This window comes from Nomascus leucogenys, chromosome 18 (genome assembly GCF_006542625.1).
Source record: "Nomascus leucogenys isolate Asia chromosome 18, Asia_NLE_v1, whole genome shotgun sequence".
In the NCBI taxonomy this organism is placed as follows: domain Eukaryota; kingdom Metazoa; phylum Chordata; class Mammalia; order Primates; family Hylobatidae; genus Nomascus; species Nomascus leucogenys.
Window position 1 is genome coordinate 75784683 of NC_044398.1, and position 24419 is coordinate 75809101.

The following is a 24419-nucleotide window of genomic DNA, read 5'->3' on the forward strand; positions in this document are numbered from 1 at the left end:
GAAGACTGCGCCGCTGCTTTGGGATTGGTAGCTGAGTTGTGTGTCGCGCCTTTTCTGACGATGCGAACAACATGGCGGCGGAAAGTGGAAGCGATTTTCAGCAGAGACGTAGAAGGCGCCGGGACCCGGAGGAACCGGAAAAAACAGAACCCAGCGAAAGAGAGCTGGCAGTAGCAGTGGCGGTGTCCCAGGAGAACGATGAGGAGAACGAAGAGCGCTGGGTTGGACCTTTACCTGTGGAGGCAACACTGGCCAAGAAGAGGAAAGGTAGCTGCAGACATAGTACCGGGACGAATTGGAGTGCTGCGTCCGCTGAGTAGGAGGGTTCAAGCCAGTTCCGAAGAGGGATGGTGTGTGGAGTTTTGTGCCCTCAGAAGAGAGGGCCGACCTCTCACTTCTGGCCACTCCATACTTGCATGTCTTAATGAAATAGTGATTTAAGCGTAGTACAACGTCTTTTTGATAATATCTAACACTTTTGATCATTGATTTGTTAAGATAGATGCTAAAACTAACATTTTCCTATTCTTATGTGTTTGGCTCCTCTCATTTATTCCCCACAGCAGCCACACGAAGTTGGAATTTCGAACTCTTATTTAGGTATGCAAAAGGGTACCAGTTCTCTTTAAAGCTTTAGTTCAGGAGTGGTGTTAATGCATTAATGTGTTGGGGCGCGAGAGGAAGGCGGTGCTTATTTCGAATCATGGTAGGTAAAGATAATTTCAACTCTGACACTTCCACTAATAAATTTTCGCATCTAGGGAAAGTGACGTAAGCTTCCTAGATCACAGATTTGTTTTCATCCAAAACCCGATGTCTGTGATTTTGAAATCATACTCTTCATACGATGGGCTGAGGCATTTTGTCACTAACGAGGAATAATCACAAATTATCATCAAATAAAAGGGGTGGGAAAAGGGGTAGATTAAGTTTTCTTGTCTTTGTTGTTTTCTTATCTTGTTTTCCTGTGAAATGTTTTCCTTAAGTATTTAAGGCATTTTAAATGTGGTGTAAGCTCAAATCGTACTTTAGCACTTTCCCTTAAAAAACTGTTCAATATTTGTCATTATTATTTTTTGTTTTTTTGAGACAGAGTCTCGCTCTGTCGCCCAGGCTTGAGTGCATGCAGTGGCGCTATCTCGGCTCACCGCAACCTCCGCCTCCGGGGTTCAAGCGATTCTCCTGCCTCAGCCTCCCGAGTAGCTGGGGCTACAGGCGCACGCCCGCACGCCCAGCTAATTTTTGTATTTTTAGTAGAGACAGGGTTTCACCATGTTGGCCGGGATGGTCTTGATTTCTTGACCTCGTGATCTGCCTGCCTCGGCCTCTCAAGTGCTGGGATTACAGGCATGAGCCACGGCGCCGGGCTCATTATTTTCATTAAAGCCCAAACTCCCTCACATGGCATATAAAGCCCTTTATGATGTGATCTCTCCTTACCTTCTTAGTGCATCTTCCATTATCTTCCTCTCCCAGCCCCTTACTTTGTACTCCACCCATTCTAAAATCACTCGAGAATGGGTCATGTACTCTTTTTTCCTCTGGATTCCTACCCAGATATGGTGTTTCTACCGGGAGTAATTTCCGTCAACCCTTCCTTCCACTGAACTGACTTTTGGTCAGTCTTTAGCACTTAGCTATCATCTTCTCTGGGAAGCCTGTGAGTTCTCCAGTCTGGACTGGATTTCTGAAGCACTTTGATCGTAACTCTGAGGTAGTTATCTATCAATACTGAATTTAGAGGTAGCCTTCAAATTTTACGTATCCAAATTTTGAAGAAGCTGTTTTTTTGAACGTTGTATATTGGCACCCTTACAGTGCATTATCATTTTTACTTCCTGGTCCTCTTATTAAATGTTTCCATAGTAACCATTTTATTTATGGCACTTGCCGCAGTTTCTAATTGTATATTTATTCATGTGATTGATGACTGTTTCTCTCCACTGCTAAGACTGTAAACAAGTAAGAACCAGGATCACGCCTTTTTTGTTTCATTGCTTGGTGTACAGTGCTTTGCCTGAGTATTTAATGAATGAATATTAAAGCTTTAATGCTGGTCTTTAGCTGCTTTGTTGCATATGAATATTTTTGCAAGTTCTTTTTTAATAAAACGCGTAAGGAGAAATGTAAAAATCCAGAAATATAGAAATGCTGATATTAGTGTTACCAGACAAGTGTCTTATAAACTTAATATAACGGAGACAGATATAAATTAGTAGGTGTGAAAATCTTTACTCTTAATCAGTTGTTTATTGTTTTAAGACAGCCAATAGTTGGCCAGGTGTGGTGGCTGACGCCTGCAATCCCGGCACTTTGGGAGGCTGAGGCGGGCAGATCATCAGGTTAGGAGTTCTAGACCAGCCTGACCAACATGGTGAAACCCCGCCAGTCTCTACTAAAAATACAAAAAAATTAGCCGGGCGTGGTGGTGTACGCCTATAATCCCAGCTATTCAGGACGCTGAGGCAGGAGAATCACTTGAACCCGGGAGGCAGAGGTTGCAGTGAGACGAGATTGTGCCACTGTACTTCAGCATGGGCAACAGAGCGAGACTCCGTCTCAAAAAAAAGAAAAAAAAAAAAAAAGACAGCCAATAGTGTTTTCAGTTTGAAGAAAAAAATTGAAACTAAAAAACATACATGGAATTTTACAAAAATATTTAAAATTTTGTCTAAATGAACAAGTATTTAACAATTTCAGCTTTCTAGAAATGGAGTCACCCCCTTTAACATGTTCTTTGGACACTGGACTGTTGTATATATTTTCAGAAAGACGTGATTATTTAGCACTAAACTTTATCTCTTCAGGACAGGAACTGTGTTTTACTCTTCTTTATGCCATTGTGACCTAGAACGTATTTTGTTCTTAATAAGTATTTGTCCACAAGTGAACTATCACGCAGAAAAAGGAATCTGAATCAGATAGGATTAAGTTTATCTACATATTACAGAAAAACCCAAAATAGCAATGATGTTGAAGAGAGAGAGCTGTACTTTAATGTGTAGAAGTACCAAGACAGGCAGTCCAGGATTGGTGTGGACAGCTCCAGAAGTTCCTAGGCTCTCTCCAGCTTTCTGCCCTAACATAACTAAGGTACAGCCCTCATCTTCATTTCTCTGAATGATTATTAAGATTACAGCAGTCATATCCCAGTTCCAAGCTATAGGATTGAGGAAAGGAGGAAGGGCACACTTTTTCAAGACTTCCTGTGACAAAACATTTCCACTTTTACTCATTAGCATATGGTTAAACCTCACTCCAGGGGAAAGTGAGAAAGGTCATGTTATAGCTGGACATCAATATGCCCATATATAAATGGGGGTCCTGTTCCTAAAAATGAAGGGAAAGGTGGTTTATCAGACACAAGCCTGAAACAGCTCATCATGTTTAATTTATCAGCTTTTTTTAGGCACGTTTGGCCATCGTTCGGTTATTTTATTTGGGATACATATAGTTCTCCCCTGCCCTCCTTCCCTCCTTCTTTCCCTTCCTCTCTCCCTCCCTCCCTTCCTCTTTCTTTCCCTCCCTTCTTCTTTCCTTCCTTCCTTCCCTCCCTCATTCCCTCCATCCCTTTCTTTTTTTCTTTGCTAGTAAAATTGTTCATACCTCATATAATAAATCAGTATTTCCTGACATTCCTCAGATTACTACTCTTTCAGGTGGGTTTTTTCCAGGTTTTGCCGTTGGAAAAAATTTGAGATACATTCAACTGAATACTCCCTAGGATGTTCTCAGGCATAAAAATCTAAGAATTTTACCATGTTTAAATGTTTCAAACACAGTATCAACTTGAAAGAGAATCAGTGCTTTAAATATTAACTGAGACATCTTACAGATCGCCACTGGACTCTTTTAAGTTAGCACTAAATTATGTCTACAATGTTAGGAAGATGGTTGTGATATTTTCATGAAACTTTTTAAGTTTTTTCTTCTTTTTCTTTCTTTTTATTTTTCTTTCTTTTTTTTTTTTTAATAGAACATTCACATTAAGCCAGAACCACTCATTTCTTAAGTCCTGGGGACAGTTAGCATGTATATAGTACCTGGGAACCTGTTGTAACTGACTAAATAATGATGCTATTCAGTGCTCTGAAATAATAGACGTTAAAAAACTCAGATAATATACTGGATTTTTTAATTGTGAATTGAGAAAAACTAAAATCCAGGAGAAAATACCAAGTAGAGTGTAGGCTAAAGAAAATACAAAATAGTATTTGGTTTATTTGTTAAAAATAGATTTTATACTTTACTTTTTTTCTTCAGTCTTAGAGTTTGAAAGAGTCTATCTTGATAATCTCCCCAGTGCATCCATGTATGAGCGCAGTTACATGCATAGAGATGTTATCACCCATGTGGTATGCACCAAGTAAGTCTATCACATCTTTTTTACTTTGTTCTGAGAAGTTTATTTAAAAAAAAAAAAGCTTCAATTTTGAGGTAGAGTTATAGAGGTAATTTCAAGATGTTTTAGATTTTTGTTTAATTTCTTAAGTTCTAAAATAAAGGCCTACATGTTCTTTCCTATATCGTACAAATAATGCATTCTCTAAGATAGAACCCCTGAGTTTATATGTATGTCTTTGGAGATAAATGCCAAGATGGGAATGAACCAGGTAGTGTCTGAGCTTCCCTGAAGAAGAGGGTACATTAGTTAAGTTACGAGTAATTGGTACCTGGCCTCTTTGGCATTAGTGGAGAAAATGTGGGCTAACATACCCTAGGAATAGCAAAGGACCTTCAAAACAGATGAGTAGGTTCGTGGAGAAGGATAATAATAGTACAAGTTGGGCACCCCAAATCTAAAATGCTCCAAAATCCAATAGTTTTTGAGTGCTGACATGATGCTCAAAGGAAATGCTCTTTGGAGCATTTGAGATTTTCTGATTAGGGATGTTCAACCAGCAAGTATAATGTAAATATTCTAAAATCTGAAAAATTGAAACTCCAAAACACTTCTGGTCCGATGCATTTTGGATAAGGGATACTCAAACTGTAGTAATATTCTACTGTTTGTTGAGCTTATAGTATGTCCCAGGTACTGGTTTAAGGCTTTTTTTTTATCTGTCAAGTTAAGGCTTTTTCATAAATTTTCTTATTTATCATAAGAAAAATCTTGTGAGTTAGTACATGCTCTTCATTTTAGAGATGACGAAACTGAAGTTTAGAGATGTTAGATAGCATGTTAGGCTGCTATTTAAAAGGCAAGGGCTAAATCCTTGAAGACTTTTTATTTCTTGTACGGGTTTTGAACCTGTGAGCAGGAGAGTAACATCATCAGATTTATTTTTATTAGAGGACCACCCTGGCTGTGGTGAGATGAATGGATTCAAACAGGGCAAGAATGGATACAGGGAGATAAGTTAGGAAGCTGATACAGAAATCTGGATGAGAAATGGTGGCTTGGATGATACTAGCAGTGAGTTTGGGAAGTAGGTGGATTACTTTATGCTTTTTTAGATCAGTCTGTTCTTGATGTCATGAAGACAAATTTAATTTCATATATAAATCTAAATAAAATGTTTATATTTCATGTAAAACAGGATAATTCTGGCCAAATATTAGCACCTTTTCTAGTCTCAAGTTCTCAGTGTGGTAAAACAGCATATATATAGATACTAGCATTGCCGTCACTGTCTTCTCAAATATTTTTGTTTTGTTTTTTTAACCTAAGACAGTGGAAGGTAATACAGAGAATATAGGTTTTGTGGTGTGGTAGATTGAAAGCCACTCTAGCTATATGGACCTGAGGCAAGTACATTTAACATTTTAAGACTATTTCCTACTTATAAAATGATGATAAAAGTACATAGAGTTGCTGTAAAATTAACTAAGGTGATATGTACAAAGTACCTGACATATACTGGGTTTCCATAAATGATTTCTATTTTTACATACCTAATAGGAAAGATTCTTCTGTACAAAATCTTTTTGTACTTAAGTAACCAAAATACCTTGTATAGGATATAAAACAAACTTTTGTTGAATTTCGTTGTATATGAAAGTAGTATGTTTAGATTTACTTATCAGCTACTGACAAATAGTTTATTTTCTTGTGAAAAGACTGTCTGTAGGGTAATTTTAGCAATAAGGAATCCAAAGTGTAGTGATTCCTAGTGAGATTTTTATTTTAATGTCAAATTCTAGTTCAGTTCTGATCCTAGCTCTTGAGGTTAAAATTAGTGCAGCTGTAACTGTTTTGACATCCAGAAAGGAGTTTCAAAATTTGCAGTGTTCTGTAATATAGTGGTCTGCTTAAAGAAAGGTTTTTTTTTTTTTTTTAAATATTATGCACAAGTCAGATTCTTAGTGAATGATTGCTTTGGGAATACTGAGTGATTCATAGATCTGTTTTAGAAATTAACTTTTAACATTTCATATATGCAGAACAGATTTTATTATTACTGCCAGTCATGATGGACATGTCAAGTTCTGGAAAAAAATAGAAGAGGGAATTGAATTTGTTAAACATTTTCGTAGTCACCTGGGTAAGAATTGCACCTCATTTTCTTGTAGCTCTTTCCTAAATTATACTAATTAAAGTTTAAATTTTTTTAATTTTTTTTTCTTTGAATCATGCACATTTATTTTACTGGTATTTACTAGAATGTTTTAATTTCATTTATTGAAATAGGAGTTATTGAGAGTATTGCAGTTAGCTCTGAGGGAGCATTGTTCTGTTCTGTGGGTGATGATAAAGCAATGAAGGTGTTTGATGTAGTGAACTTTGACATGATCAACATGCTGAAACTTGGGTGAGTCCTTTTAAAAGTATATATATTTTAACTTATTGAAGTAATTTGTAAATCAGACTTTACCATTTAATAGGTTATTTCTAAATAGTATATTACCATATCTTTAAATAAAATATGCCTTTGGGTTTTGCTTGGGAAAATTAGATACAGTGAAGCCTTATAATGTTTGAAAGCATCTGCTGTGGTTTGTTATCAATCACAGAAATTTCTAAACAGCATCATAACAAGGATTCCTTATATCCAAATTGACATTACTTAGTAATAGTACTGGAGCTCTGTCATATCTAATTACTGGTAGTTACAGTTAACTTCCTTGCTTTACTTATTTCAGTAATATAGAATTGAGTTCCTATAAGATTTATTCACATTTTTGGAATTAAAGCTATTTATTGGTGACTTTAAACTTTGGAATATATTGATACTAAAACTATGGTTAGATTGTACAGTATTAAGACTGATACTTTGTTTTAAGCATGACTTTTTTAAGATAACATTGAATTTATACACATCTAAATGAATGTCAGCTTGAAAGTCATAACAGTGTCAGAAAGTTTTGGGACTTGCCTTAGTCTGCTTGGATGCCATAACAAAAAAACCATAGACTAGGTGACTTAAATACAGAAATCTATTTTCTCACAGTTCTGGAGGCTGGAAAGTCCAAGATCAAGGTTCCATCAGGGTTTGATTTCTGATGAGGGCTGTCTTTCTTACTTCTCCCTATGTTCTCCCATGGTTGGAGGAAGAAGGAAGGGAGAGGGATGAAGGAAAGGGAGATCTTTTTTTCTTCTTATAAGGCCACAAGCCCATCAGATTAGGGCCCCACCCTGACTCTTATGAGCTCATTAACCTTAATTACCTCCTGAAGACCCTGTCTCTAGAAATTCCAACTGATGGAATTCCAACTGTGGGCTGAATTATGTCCACAATTCAAATAATTTCACATCTTAGAATTTCCTTCAAAATCAGTTTATGACTTTATGAGCCACTAAAGGAAATCAATCTCATTATTTATGGGTAGAATGGCACAAATATAGTTACCTATCTTGATCATCTGTCCTACTCCCCAGGTTTGTTTCCTCAAAGCTTTCCATTCATAGATACTGAACGTTTGCCCTTTGAGAATGCTTGGAAGAGTATATTTCAGACTTTGATAGAAATTCTTGAAGAAGAGGTCCAGAAGGTTTTGAGCATCAGCACCATGGTTAGAATAATAGTGTCACTTCTCGGAATCACTACTTTGAAGGAAACAACATTCATTTTTGAGTGTTTTAGTACAATTGATTAGATCAGTCTGAATTCTGTTATGCCTTGTTCATCAGGTAGAATGTTTAAAGCTTTGAGTTTTAATACCAAGATTTAGTTAGTAATGAGAGTGTTTTAGGACAGTGTTTTTCTTTGAAGTATTGTCATAATAAAATATTTGATTTAAATATTTCAAGAAAGGATTTATAAAATATACTATTACATGCTAATCTATTTTAAAGTAAGTTATACATAGACTGTTGTACAGAGATCCAAAAAGCAATGTCCCAGAAGATCTTAAGGTCCAGATCTGATTAGATTTCCTTATCTGCCCAAGAGAAATAAATGTGCTGCTATATGCAGTTCTCTTCTTGTGTTTTGACACATCCTCAGAATTATCATTATATTGATGAGGTCAGATAGAGAAAAAATAAGTAACTATTCTTAGCTGTTCCACCCCATTCTGTGTCTCTGCTACTTTTGAGCAAGGAATCCGAAACTATCTAAATCACCAGCCAAGACATTTTTGGTAGTGGGATAGGGAGGGATGCTTGCTTGTTGTGCTGACCTTTTTTTTTTTTCCCTCTCAATTCTTTACGATTTTAGCTATTTTCCTGGACAGTGTGAGTGGATCTATTGCCCAGGGGATGCAATTTCTTCAGTTGCTGCTTCCGAAAAGAGTACAGGAAAAATTTTCATTTATGATGGCCGAGGAGATAACCAGCCACTTCATATTTTTGACAAACTCCATACATCACCTCTTACTCAGATACGGCTAAACCCAGTTTACAAAGCAGTAGTGTCTTCTGACAAATCTGGGATGATTGAATACTGGACTGGGCCTCCTCATGAATATAAATTCCCTAAAAATGTGAACTGGGAATATAAAACTGACACTGATTTATATGAATTTGCCAAGTGTAAGGCTTATCCAACCAGCATATATTTTTCACCAGATGGGAAGAAAATAGCTACTATTGGTTCTGATAGAAAAGTTAGAATTTTCAGGTTTTTAACTGGAAAACTCATGAGAGTCTTTGATGAATCACTAAGCGTAAGTGTAATTTAAATTTAACCATACTTTACTTTTCTAAAAATGCTTTATTTTATGCCTTTTCTTGAAAGATCTTTTTTCTACACATAGACATTTAGGTAGACTTATTTTTTTCTTAGCACATTAAAGATATTCAACTGTTTCTGTCTTCTAGTGTTGCTCTTTGAAACTCTCTTCTCTAGGGGTTTATGATGTGCGTTTTTCAAGTCAGTTATTGTCTTATTTTTGTGGTTATTGTTTTTTACAATTTTGTTTTGTTTGCAAGCTGTTAAGATCCTCAAAACTCATTCTAGGACCCCTTATCTTCTCACTCTTTATTCACTCCTGTCCATATGACTACTTCCAAGTTTACTTCTCTAGCCTTCTATTACAAGCAAACCTGGTGCTATCTCTTTCTTATCCTGCCTTCATAAATGGTGCCAGTATCCATATAGTTGCTCAAACCAGAAATCTAAGAGTTATCCTTAACTCTTTTACCCTTCTATGTAATTCATTGGAGTCCTGCCAATTTTGCTTTCCAAATATACTTTAAATTCACCAATTTCTTTTCAGCACAACTGTCACTAACCATAGTTCATGTCTTTTGCCTGACCTATTGCATGGCCTACTACCTGTATTTATTCTGGCTTCTTCCTAATATCCACTCTGCACCCAAGGCCATCTTTTAAAAGCATATATCTAGTCATGTCATTCCTTTGCCTAGAACTTTTCAGTTAATTCCTTCTGTTCTTGGGATCAAGACCAGAGTCATGGCTTACTATGTTGTGACACCGTAAGTCACCTTTCTCCCTGCCTCTTATTCTGCCATTTGGATCTTCTTTTTATTTCTCAAACCTGCCTCCCACCACAGGACCTTTTTATAAGTTGTTTCCTCCACCTGGAGTGAGGCCTTTCCTCCCTCCTCATATTCCTCCATTACCTATTGAACTGGTACTTCAAATTTCAAATGAAGAGTCACTTCCCCTGGGAGGCTTTCACTATTCATCCTGTCTTGCACAGTTTGTTTTTTTTTTAATTTAATTAATTTATTTTCTGAGACAGAGTCGCACTTGAGTGCAGTGGCATGATCCAGCTCACTGCAACCTCTCCGCTCCCTGGGTTCAAGCGATTCTCCTGTCTCAGCTTCCCAAGTAGCTGGGACTATAGGCGTGTGCCACCACACCTAGCTTGTGTGTGTGTGTGTATATATATATATATATTTTTTTTTTTTTTTTTTTTTTAGTAGAGATGGGTTTCACCATGTTAGCCAGGCTGGTCTTGAACTCCTGGCCTCTAGTGATCCGCCTGCCTTGGTCTCCCAAAGTGCTGGGATTACAGGCCTGAGCCACCGTGCCAAGCCAGCAGTTTTTTTTAATGTGACTGTAGATCACTCTTTCTTTTAGAGCATTTGATATGGTCATATTATTTGATTAATGTGTATCACCTCCAGTAGACTAAGCCCTATGTGATCTGTTTTAACTCATGATTCTATCTCTAGCAGTAAGAACAGTACCTCACACAGAGTTACTCAAATATTTTGAAAGAGTGACTCTAGCCATCACTTGTTAGACTGCTAACAAGAATTTGTTACAGCATGTAGTTGTGGAATAAGAGTTTTTAATCCATGCAGTTAAGTGGTTTCTGTGATTGCAACTATTGCCATCAAGTGATTCTCTGAATCCTCTGAGTCTGGATTGAACCTTTGTAGCAAAGTTTATTGTATGACAGTGTCAGTTCTTTTGTCCTTGGCAGTGACCAATTTGCACTGGATTCCCTGCTATAGGCTCTTCATAAATTCTGTCAACTCTTTCTAGTGGCGCTCTTGATTTGGTGGCACGTGGTAATAAATGAGTTGGTTGTCTGCCTCTCTGTTTGTCTGTCTGAAGTAATATAATTCCAGACAAATGTGAAGATGTTTGCCAGCCAAATTATCCTCATGACAAATTTTCTTGTTGGAAGAAGATAGCTTTCCATTCTGCTTTTAAGGAGAAATATTTATTGGTAATACTTTCTTTAATGGTGGCAGATAACTAAATATGACTTGCAATTTAAATATAATTTTAAAACTCTATTAACTTGGAGCTCTTCCAAGATCCCTTAGGCAAAGAAATATTCAGAATCTAGTCTCTGGACACAAATCTCTTAACACACATACTCTGAGCTGCTCAATCCACTCTATTTGCTCGTTGTTGTCTTCAACATTTGCTTAAATGATTAGCCTGAGGTGACAAGAAGTCAGTAGTAGAACTTAAGACAGAAGTGGAGATTGAGAATGAGAGTTTGCCAACAAAGCCAACCATCAGTTAAATTACTTACAGTGCTAGTGACTAGTAAATGACTGGAATCTCAAGGAGGTGGTAGTGGAGGAGGGTAGTTTCTAACCAGTCGGAATCCTAGTTTAACAGAAAAGAAATTGAATGGAATGGTGTAAATTATCTTTTAGTATTTATTAACCAGGGTCACTATATATGGCCGTGCAGTTGAATATCACAGAAGCCCTGCTATGAAGTCTAGAGCACTCTAAAAAGATTCTGATCAGGTACTTACCAGGTTGGATAACATTTATGGAATACTTATATATGGACAGATGAACACCTACAGACCTTATGCCTTAAAAACTGAGTCTTCTCTCCAGCAGAAATGATCATTAGCCCTTCCCTGCAAAATGTGTAGTCCAGCATCCTAGGCTATTCCTGGCACATGAATAAGCAGCGTAATATGTCTCAGTCTCTCTGTCTTTGAGACTAGAGACAAGAAAACCTAACAACTAGGCTTTTTAACTGTTCTGTAAGACCTTGACCTTGTGCTTATACCCTAACACACATACCTCATTTTGATTTTTTGAGTTTTGTATATAGTTCTAACCTTATCTAGAAAACACAAGATTTTGGTTGATGTAAGCATGAAATAAGGATAGAATTAGATGGGACAGAAGTCTGGCTTATTTTCATCTGCAATGGAGAGCTAGTTTTGAATGCTACTGTTTGATGCCCTGATTGTGTAGAAAACAATACAAAGATCGTTATTATCTTTTGGAAGGTTCATAATATGTTAATACAGTTATTGAGATGTGATGCCTATCTTGAAATTTGTGTAATATCAAAAGAAAAGTAAACCAAATTTCCAAACTATAAAGGACACTCATAGAAATAGTCATGTCTACTAAATCACATGTACCTAATGGTAATCTCACTGCCCTGTGTCAGAATAACTTGAAACATTTTCTGAAATATCATGAATTTGTTATAAATTAGTGAGATGAATTCATTCAGCAAAAATTGAGTGCTTGTTATGTCAGGCACGTTACCTTGCTCAGGGACCTCATAGTCTATAGCTGCATTATCCGGTATAAATAGTGTCTACTGAGCATTTGTAGATGGTTAGTCCAAACTGAGATATGCTGAAAGTGTAAAATACAAGATTTCAAAGACTTAATTTTTTTTAAAAGAATGTAAGTTATCTCAATTTTTTATATTATTAATGTTGAGATGATATTCTGGATATTTTAAGTTTAATCAAACATTAAAATGAAATTCACCTGTTTCTTTTTACTTTGTTTAATGTATCTACTAGACACTTTAAAATTACATATGTGGCTTGTGTTATATTTCACTGGAAAGTGCTAGTCTGTGACTTTTAAAAGGCAGCAGATGTATTCTGTAGAGAAAGCAGTAGTTATATTAACCAACTGGGTTTTGTTTTAAATTAGAAGAACCAGTTACCATTTTGAAATACGATTTTTTTTTTTTTTTTTTTTGAGACGGAGTCTCACTCTGTCACCCAGGCCAGAGTGCAGTGGCACAATTTTGGCTCACTGCAGCGTCTGCCTCCTAGGTTCAAGCGATTCTCTTGCCCCAGCCTCCCGAGTAGCTGGGATTACAGGCACACATCACCATGCCCGGCTAAGTTTTTATGTTTTTAGTGGAGACGGGGTATCACCATGTTGGCCAGGCTGTTCTTGAACTGACCTCAGGTGATCCACCTGCCTTGGCCTCCCAAAGTGCTGGGATTAGAGGCATAAGCCACCACGCCCAGCCTGAAATACTATTTTTTAGCGATTGGACTTACTAATGTCTATGCTCATATTGTTTAGAATCCCTCTTAAGAAGTACAAACAGTTAGTGGCTCTTAATATATATTCTGCTTCTATTTAAATTCTCATTGCATATATAGATAGATGAGTTAATATAGATATAGGTATATGTATATAGAGTTTTTGTTACTAAATGGTTTATTTCCTAGATGTTTACTGAACTGCAACAGATGAGGCAACAGTTACCAGACATGGAATTTGGCCGACGAATGGCTGTAGAACGTGAGTTGGAGAAGGTTGATGCTGTAAGATTAATTAATATAGTTTTTGATGAAACTGGACACTTCGTGCTGTATGGAACAATGCTGGGCATTAAAGTTATAAATGTAGAGACAAACCGGTAAGCTTTGCTATGAGGTATGTTTTTTAAAAATGTGTTGTGGGGGACAGTTTCCTCCATCATGGGAACAGTGGTAGTATTGTTTGTTCCAAGAAAAGTGGAATGGCCCCAAATGTCTAAACCAAATGTTTTGACTGGATTTTTCTGTGGTCTCTTGGTTGTTTATAATCTTATGTAGAAAGTTTCCACTCATGTTTATAAAAGAAATGGAAAGAAGATATGCATAGTTTCAAATTGTTGTGTGTTTTTTTTTAACAAGTTTGTCTGTCTTTTGCTTATTGGTTTAAATTAGCCTGGTTCATGTTAAATCTTGCCAAAGATTTTAACCACAGAATTCAGCATTACTTCCTGCTAGACATAAAATCAAAAGTTAAAATGCATGAAACCACAGTAAGCCTTTTTTGTGAAAACAGTCCATTTGTTCTTAGTACAAAATAGCTACAATCAGATACTCTCACTGAATGTAAATGAACAGAACTTAATATTTTAAGGAGAAAAAGATGTCCTGTACATTTCCATGTATAAACATATTGTAGTTCTTGGCAATACAAAATCTTTGAAGTTTTGCAGAACAGTTAACAGACATGTAATTTTAATAAGAATAGGCTAAAACTGGATAAACAAATGATTGATTGTTTTTAATAGACCTTACTTTTTTGAACAGTTTTAGGTTCACAGCAAAATTAAGAGGAAGATACAGAGATTTCCCATATACCCTCTGCCCCAACACATGCATAGCCTCCCCATTATCAACATCCCCCACCAGAGTGGTACATTTGTTACCATTGATGAACCTACATTGACACATCATTGTCACCCAGAGTCCATAGTTTACATTAGGGTTCACCCTTGGTGTTGTATATTCTATAGGTTTGGAGAAATGTATAATGGCATGTATCCACCATTATATTATCATATAGAGTAGTTTTACTGCCTTCAAAATCCCCTGCTCTGACTGTTCAACCACTGATCTTTTCACCATCTCCATAGTTTTGCCTCTTCCAGAATGTGATATAGCTAAAATCATATAGTATGTAGTCTGTCCAGATTGGCTTCTTTTGGTAATATGCATTTAAGTTTCTTCCATGCCTTTCCACAGCTTGATAGCTCATTTCTTTTTAGCACTGAATAATACTCCATTGTCTGGATGTACCACAGTTTATCCATTCACCTACTGAAAGACATCTTGGTTGCTTCCAAGTTTTGGCAGTTATGTATAAAAGCTGCTATAAACATCTGTGTACAGGTGTTTGTGTAGTCATGCCAGCTCCTTTTGGTAAATACCAAGGAGCACAATTGCTGGATCATATGGTAACAGAATGTTTAGTTTTGTAAGAAACAGCCAAACTGCCTTTCGAAGTGGCTGTACTCTTTTTGCATTCCCACCAGCAATGAATGAGTGTTCCTGTCACTCCACATCTGTGCCACCATTTGGTATTGTCAGTGTTCCAGATTTGGGCCATATTAATAGATGTGTAGTGGTATCTTGTTTTAGTGTGGATTTCCCTGGCAACATAAGACGTGGAGTATCTTTTCATATGCTATTTACCATCTGTATGTCTCTTTGATGAAGTATATGTGAAGGTCCTTGGGACATTTTAAATTGGGTTGTGTTATTATTGTTGTGTTTTAAGAGTTCTTTATATATATGAATATGTACATATATACTTTAAAAAAAAAAGAGTTCTTTATATATTTTGGATAACAGTCCTTTTTGAGCTGTTCTCCTAGTCTGTGACTTTTCATTCTCTTGATTGGTTTTTTGTTGTTGTTGTTTTTTATTGAGATGGAGTCTTGTTCTATCACCCAGGCTGGAGAGCAGTGGCACGATCTCGGCTCACAACCTCTGCCTCCTGAGTTCAAGTGATTCTTGTGTCTCAGCCTCCCTAGTAGTTGGGATTACAGGTGCCTGCCACCATGCTTGACCAATTTCTTGTATTTTTAATGGAGATGGGGTTTCACCACGTTGGCCAGGCTGGTCTTGAACTCCTGACCTCAAGTGATCTGCCTGCCTCAGCCCCCCAAAGTGCTGGGATTACAGGTGTGAGGCACCGTGCCTGGCCTCATTTCTATTTTTTAACCTGAAAATTATAGCTGCCTACCGGTTTAAATTGATACCTTTTGGGGGGTAGAGAAACACTTTTAAAAATCTTTCACTAGTTGTTTTGTACATAGATAAGACAGTTGATTCCCAGCTTTTATCTGTAAAGTTGTCATAATTGGAATTAACTTCGGTGATTCTGTTGTATAAAACATTGTTATATTTTTAGGTGTGTGCGGATTTTAGGCAAACAAGAAAATATTAGAGTGATGCAATTGGCTTTGTTCCAAGGGATAGCCAAAAAGCATCGTGCTGCAACTACTATAGAGATGAAAGCTTCTGAAAATCCTGTTCTTCAGAATATTCAAGCTGACCCAACAATAGTCTGTACATCATTCAAAAAGAATAGATTTTATATGGTATGTATAAGTACTAGGAGATTAGACCGTAATGTTCCTTCCAGGTTGGTTTGACTTTTCTTTGTTGTACCTTCAACTGACGAGAATGTTGGCATGAATAGCAGACTTCCTAAACAACCAGAATACCATCTTACATTAATATTGTAGAATTTTAAAGTAGGAGTTGATTGTAAGTATCTCTGTACTGTTTTCCATCATGCTTTGACATTTTTCAACCTCACTTCCACAACTATTTGTGTTTTTTTAGATAGTAGGAAGTTAGTGGTTATAGTCATAATTACATCCAAAATAGTTTCACTGTGGGATTTTGAAATAGTGTTTTTATTTTTTCAGCCTTTACTCTTGAATCTAATTTATCTTCCCCAAATTAGCACAGCTTCCTTCTCTAAATGCATTTCCTTTTTTACCTTTTGACTTTTATTTTAATGGTGCTACCTTGGGATTATATATTCCTGTGGATTTTTTTTTTTTCCTCTGGAGAACTAAAAGTACTTTGCATGTTAACTAGACTGAGATAGTTAAAATCAAACTACTATGCCATCTAAGAGTAGCACAATTTTATTTGTTCATCCAAGCAGGAAAATCAAAAGTGTAGAGACCTATGCCCTTGCATTCTATCCTTCACAATGGAATCAGAGAACTTTTTAAGACCCAAACGTGACTCTTATTTTCTGCCTAATACCCTTTAATGGTGCCCCAGCTATCTATGCTGGCTGGCCCTCCTCACTTCTGTAGCTTTATCTTTCTTCATTTTTCGTTCATTTGCTACACCAACCATACTGAAAGTTCACATGTAGTTGAGTGTGCTTTTTAAACTCTGGGCCTTTGCACAGGCTATTCATTCTGCCAGCCACACACCTCTCTCCAACTCCTAACTCATACTTCAAGTCTCAGTTTGGAAGCCCCTCTTTTTTTTGGAGATGGCATCTTGCTCTGTTGCCCAGGCTAGAGTGCAGTGACGCGACTTTGGCTCACTGCAGCCTCTGCCTCCTGGGTTCCAACAATTCACCTGCCTCAGTCTCCTGGGTAGCTGGGATTACAGGTGCATGCCACTACACCCAGCTAATTTTTGTATTTTTAGTAGTGACAGGGTTTCACCATGTTGGCCAGGCTGGTCTCGAACTCTTGACCTCAGGTAATCCACCTGACAGCCTCCCAAAGTGCTGGAATTACAGGTGTGAGCCACCGCACCCAGCCTGGAAGCCCTTTTTAACATCAAGTCTGAGTTAGATGTGCCTGCTATGTTTCTCTTATGCTTCCCCTGTCATATGATGTGTCATACTTTTTGTGTGAACATCAATAATTTGTTTCTTTCTTTTGTCTCTGACGCTGTGCTCTTCTTCTGAAGATAAAATCCATAAATACAGGCACTATGTCTTCTTCACTGTTAAATCCAGAAAGTTAGGAAATGACTGTGGCATTATAATATATTCATTCATTCCTCCAAAATATTGTAAACTGTTACAATGCTATTAAGGTTAACAGCATTTGATAAATGTATGAAATAGCAGTTTCCCTACCCCAACCAACCTTCCATCTAAATGGGTAAATTCTTTTAAGATGAGAATTTCATTTACAACTTTCAAAATCGTTACTAAAAATTTATTAGTATATGAAGGAAAAAATTAATCGTTTTTACCTTTAATTTAACTTTGTTAGGAAGTAAAAATTACCCATAAAAGATAATTCTTGGCCAGGAATGGTGGCTTATCCCTGTAAATCCAGCACTTTGGGGAGCCCAAGCAAGAAGATCATTTGAGCCCAGGACCAAGACCTGCCTGGGCAACATAGCAAGACCTCATCTCTACAAAAAATTTAAGAAGCTAACCAGGCATGGTGGTGTGCACATGTGGTCTCAGCCATGCTGGAAGCTGACGTGGTAGGATCTCTTGAGCTAAGGAATTCGAGGTTGCAGTGAGCTATGATCACACCACTGCACTTCAGTCTGGGTGACAGAGCAAGACCCTATTGCTAAACAAAAACAGGCAAAAAAGGATATTTCTTGATATACACTAAAAACACATACACTAATTTTCCATGCACTTTATTCAAAAAACTTTGTTATATTTTTTCTTTTCCAAGTTTACTTGTATGTTGATTGAAGTATATATATTCATTATAAAGTTTGAAAAAATAGAGAAACAAAATAAGTCATTCACTGTAGCTTTATACAGCTAACATTGTTATGAATTTTCTTTGAGTCTTACTAGTACATATTCTTAAGCAAAACTAAAATGGTATGCATATATATGAATTTTGTGTCCCATTTTTCAGATCCAACATAAAAGTATAATTTTACAAATCCATATATGAACTAAATCATGATAATTTTTCAGATCCAACATCATGAAATAAAAGTATAATTTTACAAATCCATGTATCAGCTAAGTCATAACTTTAAAAAATTCATATAAACAAACAGTACAACAGACATGCCATTCCTTTGAAAACTGGAGAATAGGATGTTAAGGTGATAGCATCCTAACTTGGTTGTTTATTTGGAATCTATCCAAGCAGATCAAGGAATGACATTAGGCAAGATAGGGATGGAGGCACTAGCTTTACGTTCCCATAATTAAGTTACATCAGATAGAGGTTGCTTAGGAGAGAGCATTTCTACTTAAAGTAAAAGAAACAGGCCTTGAGAAGTCCAGAGTTTTAACAACTGAAAGGTTTTTCTCAATTCTTCCTAGACCCCGAGGATCTGAGATTTCTACAACTTCACGAAAATTTGCATTCTTTCTCCTATGCTTCAGGGTTTAGATTCTAGGTCAGGTGGGACTGTGAAAAAAAATCAAGGATCCATTACGGATTCATTTTTGTGAATCCTTATTCTACCTAGCATGGGGTCCTGCTCATAGTAGTAATAACAACTGTTAATATGTATATAGTACCCTCTACGTATTGGGCACTGTTCTCCAAGGACTTAATATCTATTCGTTTAATCTTCACAACTACCTTCATTGCAAGGTAGGTACTGTTATCATCATATATGAGTGAGGGAAGAGAAGAAATGAATTCACATCCCCAAAGTCGCAGAACTGGAATTCAAATCCGAACAATCTAAATAATGAAGTGAGCAACAAACAGGTGGCACGTTAGGCCTTACTAGAAGGCATTAAGTCGAGAGCTACCACAAATGAAACAATTATTCTTGTTAAATGTTTGCCCAAGAAAATTTCTAACCAAAGAAATTAAATTCCATTTGAAATCAATGTGTGCAGTATGTTATGTGGATCCTTTTCATATTAGACAATGTAAAAATAATTTAATTGCCTGACATCCTGTGATGGGAAGTGATTCCTGAAATAAGGATTCTGACATGAATTCTTAAATTTCTTAAATACTTCATTAGAAATTCTATTGTTCATAAAATTTTTTACCAGATGAAAACTTTAATTCGTTGACTCACTTTTTACTTTCCTCCTGGAGTTTACCAAACGAGAACCAGAAGATACGAAAAGTGCAGATTCTGATCGAGATGTTTTTAATGAGAAACCTTCTAAAGAAGAAGTCATGGCAGCTACTCAAGCTGAAGGACCTAAACGAGTTTCGGACAGTGCCATTATCCACACTAGCATGGGAGACATTCACACCAAACTTTTTCCTGTTGAGTATGTATAACAGCTGTTTTTATTGGCTTACGTAATTAAGAATGTAAATGTGTATATCTGAAGAAACCATGCAACTTAAAATTCCTGTTACTTTGACTTAAGGAATGTTGAAGAAACATTTGATAAAAAACCATCTATTCCTGAGCTTTCTGATAAGTGTTATGGTAGAAAATGGGAAATTTTTATACATATATACTTTATAGGTTCATTACAAGGACAAAATATATTGGCTATGAAAGTGCTGAGTGTAAACTGTAAAGTGATATACAAATGTGTATCACTGTTACTGTTAACAGCACATCTGAACTCTAGGTTTTGTGGATTGCTTTGCTTTCCTCTCAAAGCACATCCTTAAGAGAAAGATAATTATGTTTCCTTACCAACAGTTGCTAGATACCTATTATCTCTTTATAGTTTCAGTAGTTCTGTGTTTTAAAAGTGAACTACAAGCTGGGTGCAGTGGCACGCACTTGTAATCCCAGCTATTCAGGAGGTTAAGACAGGAAGATCAGTGGAGGCCAGCAGTTTGAGACTAGCCCGAGCAACACGCAAGACCCTGTCTCTAAAAAAAATTTTTTTTTATTAGCTGGGCATGGTGGCACGCACCTGTATTCCTGGCTATGCTAGAGGCTGAGGTCAAAAGATATCTTGAGCCCAGGAGTTTGAGGCTGCAGCTAGCTATGGTCACACCACTGCACTTCAACCTGGGCAACAGAGTGAGACCCTGTTTCTACAAAAACAAATTACAACAAAACCATAAGGGCTTCAATTGAAAAAAAGGGTAAACAGTTTTCTGGACAGTTTAAAAGACTGTAAAATTAACATACAATGTCAAATACAATAGAGTATCTCTGGCCATTCTTGACCCAAAAAATGACATCTTTTACAACACTTTTACTTAAAAGTTCTTATTTATTAATATTTTGAATATGAATGTTTTATACCATATCTTGGTACTCAACAAATAACTAGGCAGTTCTAGACTCTTGGACAGTCTCACTTTAAGTGCTCAAAACCCATGTACTCTTTGGTGATGTACTTGGGTACAAGATTCTCTTGGTTTGTCCATTTCCAGCTCTTAGAAGTATTACATGGTAATGGACCATATGAAATAATTGCATAATATCAGTTAATATTATTGAGAAAGCTTCATACTCTGAGTGTGATTGTCATTTAAAGGTGAATAAATTTAGATGTCATTTCTATGATTAAGGTTTTGGCCAAGAGTATGTCGCTGTAGCATAACAATGCTTTTGTAAGAAAATGACCTTTCCCAGGAACTTAACCTATACTACTACATGCAGACCTATAATACTATATGGAGTAAACTAACTTAAGATATTGGGCCAGGTGCAGTGGCTCAGGCCTGTAATCCCAGCACTTTAGGAGGCTGAGGCAGGAGGATCTCTTGAGTTCAGAAGGTCAAGATCAGCCTAGGCAATATAGTGAGACCTTTTCTCTTAAGAAAAAAACATATTTTTAAGGTGCTGTGGCTGTATTTTTTTTGACTGCTAAATGACCTTGAAATTTTAATACTGTCAAATATTAGTTAAGCAGTCATGTTCTAAAGATAACAAAGTTAAACAATAAGAATATACTACTTACATGACCCTCCATGCTTGTCCTGAGATTGGAGATAATGAAAAAAAAAACTGTCCTTCTGAAACATTCAGAAGACATGGAAACATCATTAGGAAGCAGAACTGCAAAGAAAACTGTCTTAAGATGCTCTGAATAGGTTTCATATTTGTAACATATGTCTTAATAGGTGCCCTAAGACAGTGGAAAACTTCTGTGTTCACAGCAGAAATGGTTATTATAATGGGCATACATTTCACCGTATAATTAAGGTAAGTTACACAAATTTCATGTGATTTAAGAAATACTGTATTATTACATAGCAAGAGATTTAAGTGCAAGGAATCTTCTTCTCTCACACTTATCAGTTTAGTGGAAAGGAACAGGAAAAATATACTATGGAAGCCAAAGAAGGAGTGGATGGTCATAAATATCAACATCTAGAATCAACAGGAATAGTGGCATGATTAGAAACACTGAAGCAATATTTTGTCAGCAGCTAAAGGGTAAGATAATGAATAAAGGGTCATGCTGAGATAACATCAGTAACCTAGGTAACCTGTTTGTAGTGGCTAGATAGGGTCTAGATCTAGAAGATATGATTTTTTAATCATAGAGGAGCCACAATGCCATCTGATCTGTGAGAACCTGTAATATACCAGAGGAGGAGAGAGAACTCAGCCCCTGGATTTTGTTGAGCAGCTTTCCATGAAGTGGATGGGGCACTGATACAGTGCTTGGTTTCTGGCAGGTCAGAAACGGCAGGATGAAAAGTCAGATCTCAGGTTCCTAAAGGAATCAGCGAAAAGGCTTTCCAAGAAATCCAGAGTATTTGGGGAAAGGGAGAGGGAGAAGAGGAGGGCAATTATATAAAACATAACATACAGATCCTAAAATTTATAGTATTAACTGGCTTTATTTAGGTTATTGGGAAAGATAGAACATGTCTATAAATGAGAAGATGACCTTTGCATTTATGTTTCAATCAAGGTGGTGGTTGAGCAATGGAAATACATCATCCAAATTTAAGTGTAAGGGTTTAATCAAATCACTTTATAGTGACAGTTAATATTACACTGAATACAAAGCACTCTTGGCAGAAATAAAACTTCAAAGCGTACGTATATAGAAAAGGACAGTGTAATGTTTTTGTGTACTTTCTGTTAAGGGCTTCATGATTCAGACAGGAGATCCAACAGGTACTGGTATGGGAGGAGAAAGCATATGGGGAGGAGAATTTGAAGATGAATTTCATTCAACATTACGACATGACAGGCCATACACACTCAGCATGGCTAACGCGGGATCAAATACTAATGGATCCCAGTTTTTCATAACAGTAGTACCAACGGTAAGTACAATATCATTGTTTATAAACTACAGATTGATAGGTTATGATGTAAGAGAGTGAACTCAGTAGAAGAACTGCATTATTCTGTATTTTCTGCATTATTTATATCATCTACCAGAATACAAATATGAAAATGATCGAGAATATAAAATTATGTGACTAACGAGTTTAGAATTGGTAAAACAATACTTCCACTGTAGTAAGAAATACAATAGACTGCGATTCAAGATATTTGAGTTTCAATCTCAACTCTGCCTCTACTGATGATGTAACCTAAAATAAATTATTTCACTTCTGTGAGCCTATTTCCTCATCTTTAGAATACAAAGATTAGAGTATATGAATTCACAATTTTGAGACAATTTCCCACATTTTTAGTATCTCTGAAATCAGAATACATTAAAATTTGATGAAATACAGTGTAAGGTAACCTAGCTCTATTGCTATGCCGTATCACAAAATTATAAAAATTACCTACTTTTTGTTTTGGAATTAAGCACTAAGTGATGAAGAAGGGAAAAATATAACTACCATCTGCCAGGCACATAGTTTTATGTAGTATTCACAGTACTTCTACTATCAGTATCCCCAGTTTTCAATAATAGATGAAGAAACAGTGAGACATGATTAACTTGCCAAAAGGTCAAGTAGCCAAGCTAGCATTTGAACTCCCATCTGTCTAATGCCAAAGTATGTGCTGCATAAACTATTTCAAATTGCCTCTGAATAAACTGTTCAGGTAAGAGTCCTCCAGAGACCTTTTAAAGCCTTAGCCACAATTCTGTAAGCCATGTGAAGTAACTTACCTTTAGGGAAGATCTTACAGTTCCCTTTGGTCTGAAAGATGCAGATATTTAATTAAACATTATACTATGCTTGTATTTTTTTTTAATACACTGGAAATAACTTTTAAAAGCTGCTACATTTTTATTGCTAAGAAATTATTGTACTTATTTTTAAATATATGCTAAAGGGGAGCGTAAACTTAAATTCTCTTTAATTTGCTCAACCGGAGGATATAATTTAAAGAAATTGGGATTTACCAAGATTTTCCATTTGTCCTCCAACACAGCCTTGGCTTGATAATAAGCATACAGTATTTGGACGAGTGACTAAAGGAATGGAAGTTGTACAGAGGATCTCCAACGTCAAAGTCAATCCCAAAACAGATAAGCCCTATGAGGATGTCAGCATCATAAATATTACTGTCAAGTAAAATAAGATTTGTTTTAATGTACTTGCAAATAAAAATACAATATTAAACAGATTATTTTACATTAGGAAGCTTAGGACTTGCTGAATATACAGATCATGTTTCAAAGATACAGTATTTTTGTATTTTTTATTAAAGGCTATTTTTTTTAAATTACCTTTGACTTTTTTCACAATATTTCTAATCCTGGGAGGTGATAAATTGAAATGGACTAAACTCAGGCAAACAGCACTCATTATAGGTAATTTCTAATGAGCCTCAAATTAAATATTAAATAATTACGGTACTCTCCTCCACCCCTTTTCCCATGGTTTTCTTTCTGTCAACCATGATCCAAAAATAGGTGAGTACAATCCAGTGAGATATTTTCAGACAGCAAGACCACATTCACCAACTTTTATTACAGTATACTGCTATAGTTGTTCTATTTTATTGTTGTTAATCTCTTATTGTGCCTAATTTATAAATTAAACTTTATCATAGAGATATATATATATATATATAGATATATATATATATGAAAAAACAATATATATGGGATTTAGTATCATCTGAAGTTTCAGGCATCCACTGGAGGTCTTAGAAGGTATCCCGTGCGATGACAGCTCTATTAAATAATGACAGTGGTACACAACTGTGCTTTACTTTTTGAATACATGCCAGATACTCCACCCTTATGTTTAGAGGAGTGCAGATGCCTCCTTTAAGAAAAAAATATTAGGATCTGATATTATATGTCATTT

At 36.3% G+C, this 24419-nt stretch overlaps 1 protein-coding gene across 4 annotated transcripts; it reads left to right on the forward strand.

The window, feature by feature from the left end:
* On the forward strand, window positions 1-23824 carry PPWD1 (peptidylprolyl isomerase domain and WD repeat containing 1). Of its 4 annotated transcripts, XM_003265991.4 has the most exons (12): window positions 1-267; window positions 564-600; window positions 4264-4366; window positions 6385-6485; window positions 6632-6752; window positions 8601-9048; window positions 13270-13460; window positions 15731-15920; window positions 19353-19534; window positions 21303-21384; window positions 22281-22463; window positions 23536-23824. In XM_003265991.4, exons 1-12 carry the CDS (start codon window positions 199-201, stop codon window positions 23677-23679), a joined length of 1851 nt encoding a protein of 616 aa, XP_003266039.1. In that variant the 5' UTR covers window positions 1-198; the 3' UTR covers window positions 23680-23824. The 4 variants fall into 4 exon arrangements, with proteins under 4 accessions (XP_003266039.1, XP_003266038.1, XP_030654702.1 ...); XM_003265990.4 differs by lacking the exon at window positions 564-600; XM_030798842.1 differs by lacking the exons at window positions 1-267; window positions 564-600 and adding an exon at window positions 2614-3093.
* The last annotated feature ends 595 nt before the right edge of the window (window positions 23825-24419 follow it).